Source organism: Malaclemys terrapin, chromosome 11, assembly GCF_027887155.1.
Source record: "Malaclemys terrapin pileata isolate rMalTer1 chromosome 11, rMalTer1.hap1, whole genome shotgun sequence".
In the NCBI taxonomy this organism is placed as follows: Eukaryota; Metazoa; Chordata; order Testudines; family Emydidae; genus Malaclemys; species Malaclemys terrapin.
The window spans coordinates 57,857,064-57,869,588 of record NC_071515.1 but is presented as its reverse complement, the minus strand read 5'-3'; the positions used below and the strand labels follow the sequence as shown (position 1 = coordinate 57,869,588).

The window sequence follows — 12,525 nt, the reverse complement described above, 5'->3', positions numbered from 1 at the left end:
TTGAAATTCAGTAGGTTTTGAGTATCGTTTGAGTATGGCTTTTCTTGTGACTCCCAGTACTCACAACACAAGTTTTATGTTGATGAATCAAATAAAGCCAACTTATGTACTCTTGAGCAAGTCTGATTATATGTCTACTAGAGGGGGGGCTCTGGTACACATGTATGCAAATCTCTTGCATACTGGCCCCTATCTTAGTTCTCCACTAGCTTTGCCTGAGTAGACTAGGGCTGGCAAGTGCTTTCAACTTGAGGTCTACTGCTAATTTATGTGTGGATTAATTATGAAACACATACTGGATTGACACAGGATAGGTCAAATAACCCGCCCGGTATTGCCTCAGATGTCCTCGCTGGGAATGTAAAATATTAGGGACGTCAACCAAAATCATTGATCATTGCACACTGGTCTGGTAGCGGGGGCGGTAGAAAGGACACTCTCACTGAAGAGCCTTCAGTAAAAAAAGGAACTGCAGATAAGGTTTGGCTGGAGAACCCTTCCCCTTGGTTTTTACTGGTAGCCGTTTTTGAAACCCAGATAATAACAGATAGTTATAATATTACCTCATAAGGATATTGTGAGGATTAGTTAGCAGTTTATTGCAAATAATGGTCCATATCTTCAGCTATTGTGAATCAGCATAGTTCATATCAGCTGAGGATCTGGCCCAGTTATTCACTGTGAATTTGAGAGGGAGTTTCCTAAATCAAAGTTCTATTGACTTTCAGTGGAACCTGTGTTACTTGGGTACTTTGGAAAATCCCACCCTTAGCCTTCTTTTTTGGTTAGCAAGTCTTCACAAATGGATCCACATTTTCTTCAAATGTGTTTGCTTTTGGTAAATATTCACCAAATAAACTGGGTGAATAATTTTCAGCTTCTGGGTTGTTCATGGATTGTTGCCTTCAGATATTTGGTTTTGCTGCTCATTATTTATATAGGCTGGGTGGTCACTAATATGCCTGAGGTCAAATCCTGGCCGCGTTAATGTCAGTGAGAGTTTTGTCTTTGATTTCAATGGGGCCAGGATTTCACCCAAGGTGGTATTTCTGCTCCTTGATAGAATGACTGAAATATATTAAATAGGAGAGTAATCAATAGTGAATTGTGATTAATTATCACTTCTGGTGCATGTTTTGGAATGAATAACGGTTTCTGCTAAAATTTACAACACTTTTAGGATTTGCAGTATTTTTGTCTGTGGTGTGTCTAAATTCTTGGGGATGACAATATGACCCCATAAATCACAGAGAATGAAACTTAAAATTTTTATTTGCAAATATATTTTTTTCTGTTAATTAGATAATGATAGTGCCATGCTTTTGAACAAGTGTCCATTAGAGTGATGAATATTATAATCTACTGTGTGGTTTGTAATTACCTTTTTTTTGTGGTTCTCTCCAGTGTGCTGCTAGCAACCTTGAAAGCATGTTTTTGTCTCTTCTATACCTCTCCACAGAAATTGTTGCTGTTTGTGTTTGACAAATTAAGAACTTCTATATGTCGTTACACTTTCTTGTAACTGTGTATCTTGATCTGCTGGAAACCTCTCTTGTTTGATTCTGTTTTTTTTATTATGGACAGGGAGAAAATGTATTGATCTTTAAATATAGGTTCTATGCACAGCTCAGTGTACCTCACACTGATATTATGACATCTTTGCTATTCCTGTCCCGGGCCTATCTTAAATATCGATCTCCAAATGGTGCCCAATCATACAGACCCTGATGCAGTAAAATATTTAATCACATGTGAACTTCAAGGATGGGAATAGTGCCATTGATTTCAATTGGACTCTTCATTTGGTTAAAGTTGTGCTTTGATGGATAAGAACAATGCTGGGCTTTAAATGTGAATTCAGGGAATTGGCCCATCAAACCCATGGAGCAAAATTCAGACATGATGTGAACAGGTGCAACTCCGTTAACATCAACAAAAGTGCACTTGTTGACACAGAGTGTGAATTTGGACCATTTTCATTTCTGAAAAAGGATTGGAACCCAGGTCTTCAAATATGAAGTGTTATTGGCTTAATCCATGGTATTATCTTCCTCAACCAAGACAGCTCATGCTTACTTGATCCATTAATTTTATTTTATTTTATTTTTTTAAGGAAAAACTGGTCTACTTCTTGGATCGTTCTTGCTGGTGGGAAAATAGAATTCTACAAAGAATCCAAACAGCCAGCATTGGCCAATCTGGTAGGCAGTTATCTATCTTATTGTGCTCATCTTTTCAGAAAGAATGTTACTAAATAGAAAGTTTGGCATCATCAAAATAAATAAATAAATACAATCAAACTAAGTACGCAATCGTAACACATCTGAGAACAGCTGTAAGAAAATGATTCAAACTTTTAATCAGGTGGAGGCTGGGGGAAGGAATACAACTTAACATGTCTTTTATTAAGAGGTGCATTTTGAGAATAATTGCAAAGTGAGATGGATGGTGAACGACTACCCGGTAATGTGAAGGTAACACTTTAAATGAAGGTGCCAGTTACAAATGCTTTATTCTTATTTATGAAATGATCACTAAATGCAGCTACTTCCTCAAATAATGTATTATAAAGCGTGTTATAAAATGCATTAGTAATAAATGCTTAACAGATGATGCGATGAGAATCTGTTGCAAAGGATATTATAAGACGTAAATTGTATTAAACCAAGTGTGTGCATCTTTAATACATGAATTTTAGTTGTTATCCAGCATGCTATAAAGTGGCTTATGCATTAATAAATAATAATTAACTATTTATAAATGGCACCTTAATAAAGGGTGTTACCAAAGGGAAAAACACTGTAAGTTAGCAAAGTGATTTTTCATCTTAGTATAGATGTGACACCTACCATATCCAGCTAACCTTCCAGAGCATTTCTTATGACTCCTTCTAATACAGTTAATGCAATTTCTGAAGCTGTAGTTACTACAAAGTGAAATTTGCGGTACCTTTTTATTGTGCCCCAAGGAGAGGCCACTGATCTTAGTTTTCAGAGATGTGACAGTTACATTGCACAAGCAATAGTGGCATGTATCCCTTCAGTGCTAGTTAGTGTGGAGTCTGAGCCTACAAACCTTCATATGGGCTCCAGAAAGAGAAGTCAGTAAGTGTATGACACTGTGGACAGAACAGGAATGGTTTGACAGAGCCCTATTGTGAAAGGTTCCCAAGGCTTCATCAAACCTGCCATACCTTATTGAAGTGATGGGTGGCCAAGAAGGTGCATTTTTTGGCAGGAGTCACAAACAATAAACTAATTTATATGTGGCAGGTGATGAAAAGTTTTTTAGTTCTATGCTCTTAAACCACCAATATTGTTTGCCATAACCTCTTCTCTAAATGGGTACCCTTCCCTGGCCCTCCTTGCCCCCATGTGCAAAGGGTTGTTTGTTAAAAAAAAGAGTAAAAAAGGCTATTTTTGATCATTTCAATATCTTTTTATACTGAAATGGCTGGATGATGTCATGTTTCAGAAGCTATGCAGACAAACATTATGTATAAATTAAAATTGATTTGGAATTCTGTGTATAGAATCATGTTGAGTTATAGGCTAGAAAATTATATTGGCTTAATTAAAGATGTATTCTGTTAGCATGTGCTTTTGGGCTGGTATCTCAGACCTGCACCTGTTGGATAACTGTCCACATCAATCCCACAACTAGCACCAACTGATACCCTTCATAGGAATCTCAACAGAGTGATCAAAAACTAAATGAGCAGCTGTCTCACACCTGCAGATCATCCCTCCATGTCACACTTACGATTCCCTGTACTGGACCAGGTAGTGGCTGTCAGTTTGATACCTTTCACAAGCAATACATTCTCCTAAAATAACTTAATATAAAATAAATAATAGAGAACCTAAGGCAAATCCAGGTTTAAAGATCAAAAGCCACCAGTTCTCGTGAAAAGACCCATTGGGAACCTCAGCTTCTGATGGTTCCACCACAACTTTATATGGACCTGCTAACCCAGAGCCTCCTTATATTGGCTCTGTCGGTATGAGCAGACAGAACCCTGAGCACTCCAGGGAGAATAAAGAGATACATCTTTGTTCCACCAGAGAACATCTTTTGTTCCCCCAGATCTGTATTCTCCTCTGTTGACAGGACCATCCCTTACCAGGGTGATGTATCCCCTGGTGAGGTCAAAAGGCTACAGGATAAGTCTCTTCCATCCTGTCTACTAGCTGCAACTTTTTTCCCACAGAGCTATTGGCACCACCGATTGAACTGGATATGGTCTTTTTTGTCATCAGGAGACTCAGAGCTACTGGAGGAATTGTCATTACCTCCTCCAAGAGAGATCCATCCAGACAGGACATTGAGAACCTCCTGAAACCAACCTGCACCCAGAATGTCCCCTTGGGACTGACTATACCCATGCCTTGAGGACCTCCCCAACCCAACTTCAAACACTCCTACTGGCCCTACTGAGGCCCATGGGACCCATACATATGATTCCCAGGGTCAGTGCTATCTAACATGGAGTCATTCCACCCTCCCCTCTAAGACAGCAACCAGAGCTTCCTCCTGACCCTACAGAGTAGGAAAACTATGAACTGGATCTGGCGGTTCCACCGGCACCAGCAACACTATCTTCCTCATCTCTGAATGAAGCAGTCACTCCAGCTGTGCCGTCCCCTATGGATGACTGTAGTGAGGCTGAGTGGCCTCCCTCTGAGCGGGAGAGCGAGGGGCCACTACACTCCCCTTGGTGGGCAGAGCCTAGTCTGCCTTATCCCCCTCGCCAGAAGTGCCAGGGCAGGGCCGGAAGTATAAGAGGAAGGCCCTGCAGCCTGGTTGGGGTGGAATCCCCGGAGGAGAAGACGCTCCTGCTGTACTGCTGTGCCCAGGAGGGGAACCTACCCCTGGCTGTCCAATAGCCACAGAAGTGGGAGATCCCGACGAGGAGTGGCCTGGACTACCAGCCGTGGTGTACCCTGAGGAGCCTGAGGAGCCCTGAACGTGAGAGGTACCAAACCTCAGGGAAGCAGGAAGTGGCCCAAGAGCAGCCACGGAGGAGCCAGGTGTGGCTCAGTTGGTATGTTGCGGCTGGATCCCCGCCAACGCAGGGGCAGCCAATCCTGTCTCTGCCAGGGCCCTGGGCTGGGGATGCGGTGGAGTAGGGTGAGCCCACGTCCCCCTGCTCCCTTAGCCCTGGGTGGCCAGCTCCCTACACTGTGCAGGGAAGCTCCCACCCTGAAGAAGGACCCTCCCATACCAGCTCCCTTATAGACTGTTGCTTTGCTGGCTTCCTGAGCCCTGCCCCAGCTAAAGTCACCCTTGAGGCTGTTTGTTTGCTGGCAGCCTGAACCTCTTCAAGCAGAGGCCTGCACCAGCTCCATGGACTCTGATTGTCTTGCTGGCAGCCAGAGCCCCGCCCCAGCTGAAGCCAGCCCCCTGTAGCCGGTATTTAATTGCTGGCAGCTTGAGCCTCCCCAACCCTAAGCTAAAGCCTGGCCATGACTGTCTGATGCCTAATCCTATTGTGGGGCTGGGAACTAGAGGACCTGGGGGGGCCTTGCTTCACCTCGGGGGGAGACAAGGGCCCTAGACTGTTCTGCAGCTTCATGCCTTGGCCAGACAAGCCTGAAGGCAACCTGAACAAGTGGTCTCCCGTCGAGTGGGAGAGCGAGGGTCCACTACAATGGCCACAATTTCAAGAACTGCCACACAGACTCCACACTAACTAGCACTGAAGGGATACATGCCACTATTGCTTGTGCAATGTAACTGTCACATCTCTGAAAACTAAGATCAGTGGCCTCTCCTTGGGGCACAATAAAAATCACTTTGTCCACAGAAAATTCCCTTAGTATTATGGTGGGTCCTGACCACTATCAATACAGGTGCTTCCATTTGGTCTAGCAACTGTACCCACAATCTTCACCAAAGTGTTTCTAGTAGTAGCAGCACAGTTCAGATGAAGTGGCTTTCCATACTTAGACAACTGACTTCTCATTATCAGGACACATCTAGAAGCCCTTGCATCAGCTTAATCACTACTTCAGCTTCTTTCATCCCTAGGAGTCTGTGTGAATTTGGAAAAGATGCAAACTACAGAATTCATAGGAGGGACCTTAGACTCAGTCAGGTTGAGGGCTTATCTCCTCATGGAGAGATTTCACACCATGAGCAACTTGATAGACCAAGTTATGTACAACCCTCAAACATCTTTCCAGTCTTGCCTTGCCTCTTGGAGCACATCGCATCAGGTACTTACCTCATTCCATTCATCAGACTCCACCTCCAAACCTCCAATGAATGGCATCCCATCCGCCAATTAGCATCTTGTCCTTTCTCAATCTCTTGATTCAGCAGTATGGTAGAGTCAAGAACCCCAGCCATGAAACACTTGGTCTTGTGGCTTGGTATTTGGATGGGCATCAAGCCTAGAATGTTCTTGATCTAAAGCTCTGCAAACAATTCTTAATAATAGCAGAAAGGATTCCACCAGAAATTGTTACCTAGAGAAGTTGAAACATTTCTCTATCTGGGTGCAGAAAAACCATATATCTCCAGAGGCAGCAGATGTTTCCCTTAACTCGCTACAGATTCACCTGGTGGCAATCAGTGCATGTAAGCCACCATTGGACAGTTACTCGATCTTTATTCACCCAGTAACCACCAGATTCTTGAAAATTCTTGAAAGGTCTGATCAGAAAATTTCCACCAGTAAAGAAACCTACTCCTCCCTGGAACCTTAACTTAGTACTTTCGGCACTCACTCAGTCACCCGTTAAACCGTTAACTACATGTTCCACGTCTCAGCCATCAATAAAGGCTACCTTCCTCATTGCCAACACCTCACCCAGAAGGGTAGGTGAACTCAGGGCACTAATGACTGATCTGCCATATACAATATTCCATAAGGACAAAGTCTCTATGACTACACCCGAAATTCACTCGTACGATAGTTTTAAAATATCACATAAACTAGTCAATTCACTTACCTTTTTTTTTCCCCCAAAGCCCATGTTCTGGTGAAGAGAGAAGACTCCATTCCCTTGATGTAAGATGAGCATTGGCATTTTACCTGCAGAGAATAAAACTGATCAGAAAGTCAACTAGACTGTTTATTGCCGTAGCAGAACAACTCTGAAGTCAAGCTATAGCCTCTCAGAGGATCTATAAGTGGATCTCTGGCTGAATCCTACTCTATCAGTTGACACAGCTCCCTCCCCCACATGGATAAGGACTTACCCTACAAGGGTATTGAGGATGCTCAGCTGCTTGCAGGAAGGACTCCACACCTCGTAGTCAGGTTCCAAATACTTAATCTTGCACTCACTCTAGTTAAAATTTCATTGAATTAATTTGGTACAGGGTCAGGCCTGAAATCCCAAAGGGGAAAATTCATCTTTGGGTTTGCCAGGCATGTAAAACTAGACCAGAAAAGTTCACCTGTTAGTTGTGGATTCCATGAAGGTCATGAGCTGCACTGAACTCACACATGGCACAGCTTAGGCAGGGGAAGGAAAGGTGGCTGTATGCTGCCTTTTTATCTTCCAGGATGTGAGGCCAGCCAGGGTGCTAAGCCAGCCCTAGCAAAATCTAGAGCCCCCCCAGGGCTACTCTAACTTGCACTAGGAGTGAGGACCATTCCATCCAGCTGAGGTTCGTTAAAGTGTGATATATATACTCCAAACCCAGCCCCACTTTCTCCAATCCCTGTCACATCTCCTCCAGGCCCTCTGCAGGTTTCTTGCCTCCTGGTATGACAGGAGACTTAGAGGCTTGAGTAAAAGCAACATAGTCTGGTTTATGTCAGTCGAAGATTCCCCCACACTGGAAGAATTTTCGTCAGCCCCTTTAGGACTGGTTTAATGAGTGGTGCAAATGGGCCTTACCAGAAAATAAGGATATGGTCCAAATCTAAATCTAACTCTGTTTAAATGTGAAATAAGTAAGTACATGTTATGAAACAGCACTTCATTGCAAGCCAACATCCTGCCCTGAAAATGCACTTCTTCAGCAGTGCTCAGGGTCAGTGAAATAATATTCACATCCTTGTATCTTTATCTTACTTTTTTGTTAATAAAAGGTCAAATTTAGCAGAACAACCATTATGTGCACATGACTAAACTGAGAAACCATTTGCAGTAACTTTCGAGGTCCTGGCCCATTCTCTTTGCTGGCCTTCGTCATTTTGTCACATCTCATGTCATGACACATAGACTGCACATTTCAGCATTTATTTCCTCTGATCTGACCATAGCCCCATACACCTCCCCTCACTCAGATTAGCCTTCCTCTCCCAGAAATGGTCTTTTAGGTGGTGGGGCTATGGCAGCAGTATCTACTGAAACAAAATTACAGGCATGAATTAATGTTGCTGTATGCTTGTGTATTTTGGGGACAAAACAAAAATGAGCCTGACTTTGGCTTTTGGGCTATTAGTCTGAAAGTTCAGAAATAAATCAAAAATTGGGACTGCAGGTTTGAACTTTTTTTTTTTCTTTTTGCTATATTGTCAAATATTTTACATAAAACTTGAAGAAACTGTAGATGACTATCACTGCTAATTATGTCATAATCCAACATGTCAAACCCAAACCTAATGCATCAGAGAAGTTCCTGGTCAAACTAGCTAAATCCAGGCAAGTTGATTCTATCTGATGCATCTAATGCAATGTTTGTTTGTTTTTTTAAACCCATTCAGCCTGCTATAATTTTGATAGCTGAAAAGGAATAATATAATAAACTTCATTAAGAATCATTTGTTTACTGATTTTTTTTTCAAATATTGTTTATTTCGGCAAAGGGGGAACTCAACCATTAATTAAATAATGCAATAAAGTCAATGTTCATTCATTGTAGTATGAATTTAATAACAGCAATTTTATTTATAACAGGAAAATGATGTGATTTAACAAAAAGATAAATACTGCTTTGGATTATAAGGTTATTAATTCATTAATTCTTAAGTACTGTATATAAACTGAAAATTTAAAATAACGATGAATCATTATAAAAAGAACAATACTTCACTGTAAAGTCACTCAGGCAACATGAGGGCGGAAATGAAATCACATACACATAATCCCTCTCTTATTGCTGAAGAAGTAATGTTTATTGGCGATTTAAATATATATTTACCATAGTTTTTAATAATATTGTAATACACAGAATTGATTATACCTATAGTCACACAGTTTACTGTGTTATTCCTTGCTTTTGTATCCCTATTGTAATATAGGACCTGATCCCAGATAAGCTAGTAATAAAATTGTTGTTGACTTCAATGAGAGAAGGATCGGGCCCATAATTCTTTTCAGCTTAGCACTGCCATGTGGCCTCATCATTAGTATTAATTAGAAAAAATGTTACTGTAAAGCATAGAAGGAGAGCTTGAGAGATGTTTGCTTAAAAAACTGTTAAAATATTAATAAACTTACAAAGGAAATGTAATGGTTTGATGAATTTGTATTTTTTGCTCCTGGTTTGATCATTCCTAGTCAAAAATCTGTATTTCATACCACTTTATAGAAGTCACAAAACCTGTTGAACTCCTATTTTTTTTGTATTTTAAATTGATAACATGATCAAAAAGGATCATAGTTCCATTCCTAGCTTCTGCTTGTATCAGGCTGTGAAGAATTCCCTACGTAAAATTCTGTTTTCAAAGATTTGTAATTTTGACCAAGAGAAGAATGAGTGCATTTTTTTCTGGAGAGTTTATTGAACAGAGGATATTTAACATATTCAAACTGCCTTGTAAATGCCTCCTAAATCCATATTCATGCAGAGGAAGATTTCATTGTAACAGACACTTATATCATTTTACAGTATAACCCCCACCAACAACACTGATATAACATAAGTGGTCTGACTGAAAAGCAAAAAGCAAGGACATTAAGTATTAGGTCTCTCATGGTATCCTTAACTCATCAATTAATGTGTTAGTTATGTCTACATGCTTATGAAGCAGATTGTGGATCATACAGCACGTAGGACAACACAAGGCCATGTTGTATTTTCATTTGTGAAATTAAGTATCAATATTACCATTTTGCAGATGGAGAAATTGAGGTTTAGGGTGGTTAAGCTGCTTGTCAAAAGCTAAACAGGAAGTCTGTGGCAGAGTTAGATATGGAACCTGTTAATTTCATAGCATACACACTGAGAAATTAGATAAACACATAAATACTCATAGTGGAAAGTTGCAACGTAACACTGCTTTATTTTTAGAATCCAGAATTTTAACAAACAAGAACCCAAAAACAGAGAAAGAGAAAACAGGCTACTCCTTATGGCAGACAGGCACAACTCAACCCACATTGCTTTTATGCTGGCTTTTGCAGAGTGACTCTGACTGCACTGCACAAATTCCTGCAGAGCCCCTGAGCCTGCAAGCAGAACCAGGAACCCTCCCTTCCACACTCTTAAAGTGACAATCCTCAGACCCCACAGAATGCACCTGTTTCTTCCAGCCTAGTGCTTTAGTTGCAAGAACATCCTTCTCTTTTGAATAACATATCTTTTATTTCCCTTTTTGAAACAAGGAACAAAGACCTATTATAGAGCCTGTTACTGCCAAGGGTCCTGAGACCCGGAGGTATTGTGGTTTGGCAAATTAGGAGTATAGTTATAACTCCAGTCCTGAAAAATGCTAGGTTCCATGACTGCAAAGCTTTTGATTAGGATTTTTTACTGTGGTTCTCTCAATACAAATTGATCCTTTTTTTTTTTTTTACTCATTTCAAAGCAACTCTGTAAATACATGGTTTTTAGCCATTAATAACATCAGAGAAATTTAGTGAGCATTTTTAGGAATGCCGAAAAATATGATTGTGCTGGAATCGCCATGGTGTCTGCTGCCATTTGGTTTTCTTTACAACCAATGTCACCCTTAAAGTTAGAATGGTTTAAAGTAGCTGTATGGCCTAGTGGATAGAGGACTCAGGGGACCCGAGTTGTATTCCCATTTATGTCTCTTCCATGCTCCATGCCTCAGTTTTCCCATCTGAAAGGGCAAAATTATACTGTCCTCATTTGTGAAGTGCTTTGCGATCACCTGATGACAAAAATTATATAAGTAGTTGTAGTAGTAGTAGTAAAAATGCGGGACAAAAAAGATGAGTCAAGGTGATATTAACATCACTCAGCTATTGCCCCGATCAAACGCAGAAGGAACTTTATGGAACTAATTTGTTTTAAGTATTATTGTCTGGGATGTGTAGTGGCCTGTAAGGCATTGAGTAGCTCCTGAGAGATACTTAGTGCATCCCAAACCTGTTGACTTTGGTGGAACTTACAGATGTGGGCATTTCATGGGATTGAGACCCTGGTAACTTGGTCAGATAAAAGATGACCTACTGTAGAGCTGAGGTACATCTTCTTCTACAGTCTCCGTTCTCTCCAGCTGTATCAGTCAGAACTAATCTATTCCGCACAAGCATTTTTCAGGTTCAGTGGTGCAAAGTAAGCATAAAAAAAAAAGGAAATATTTAGTCATTTTTTTTCTTTTGCTTTAATTAAGAAATAGCCTAATGAATTTTTAAAATAACACGCACACGCACACACACACGTAATTCCCACTGAGTTCCCTGAAAAAAGGGATATATATTGTATTAAAGGGAGGATTAATAGGCCCTTCAGAGTGGTGCTAGCAACAATGCTAGAATAATCTGCCAGTTGAACTTGATCCACTCTCTTTTTATCTGGCAACTGTCCCCATTTCTGTACGTTCAATTTATACTTCCTTTTTAATTTTTATTTGTAGAAAGCAGGCTATAAACCAGAATGGGTGGATTTGTGTGGAGCTAACATTGAATGGACTACAGAGAAATCTAGTAGAAAGAATGTCTTTCAGGTAAGACACAATTTGTTCATTCCATTCTCCCTTTAAGCCTTTAAGGTTAAGATCTAGGTTTTAGTTCCATATTTAGATATTTTAGTAACTACAGATTGATCTAATACAGCACTTGTTTCTTAAACAAATTTAAAAGCATAACATTTTATCCAGCCTCAGTTTACTATTTTTTTCTAGGCTAAAGAGTCCTGATGATTGAATCTACTAAAAACACTTGAGAACCTGTTGATTTATTGATTAATGTTCCAACATTCAATTTGTTTTTAAAACTTAGCAGGTAATTGCTTTGGGTTTAAGCCTGGAATCCTTGACCTAAAGAACTTCCATAAACAGAACTTTCTCAAATTGCTTACTTAAGCTCTGATCCAACTGAGTGTGGTTACTCTGTTTATTTTTATTGCTGCTCACGGCTGTGATGACCCAGGTTCATTCCTGAGTGGAGAGGGCTGGAAGGAAAAGAACCTGGCAGCCATCAGAGCCAATTCAGAAGTTTATATATTTTTCATGTGCTGATCATTTTATTTGATGGAAAACAATGTCACTTAATTTCTTTTCATCCACATGCCATTTAATTGAATGGCAAGATAAATGCCTTTCAAGGATGAGAAAGGCATTATTCTAGGGTTGAAATTCCAGGATCTGGATGCTAAAAAAAGGTTGTTACAACACTTCCACTATAGGGGCCCAGTCCAACACCCATTGAAATC

The 12,525-nt window shown here is 40.5% G+C and overlaps 1 protein-coding gene across 2 annotated transcripts in view; it reads left to right on the top strand.

Annotated features, from left to right (window-relative positions):
• The window catches only part of ARHGAP15 (Rho GTPase activating protein 15), a 461,972-nt gene that overhangs the window by 85,000 nt on the left and 364,447 nt on the right, over nucleotides 1-12,525 (top strand). For both annotated transcript variants that reach the window (XM_054044309.1, XM_054044310.1), the window contains exons 5-6: nucleotides 2,114-2,201; nucleotides 11,729-11,818. In XM_054044309.1, coding sequence (XP_053900284.1) covers nucleotides 2,114-2,201; nucleotides 11,729-11,818 — 178 coding nt within the window. The remainder of the gene's footprint in view (nucleotides 1-2,113; nucleotides 2,202-11,728; nucleotides 11,819-12,525) is intronic.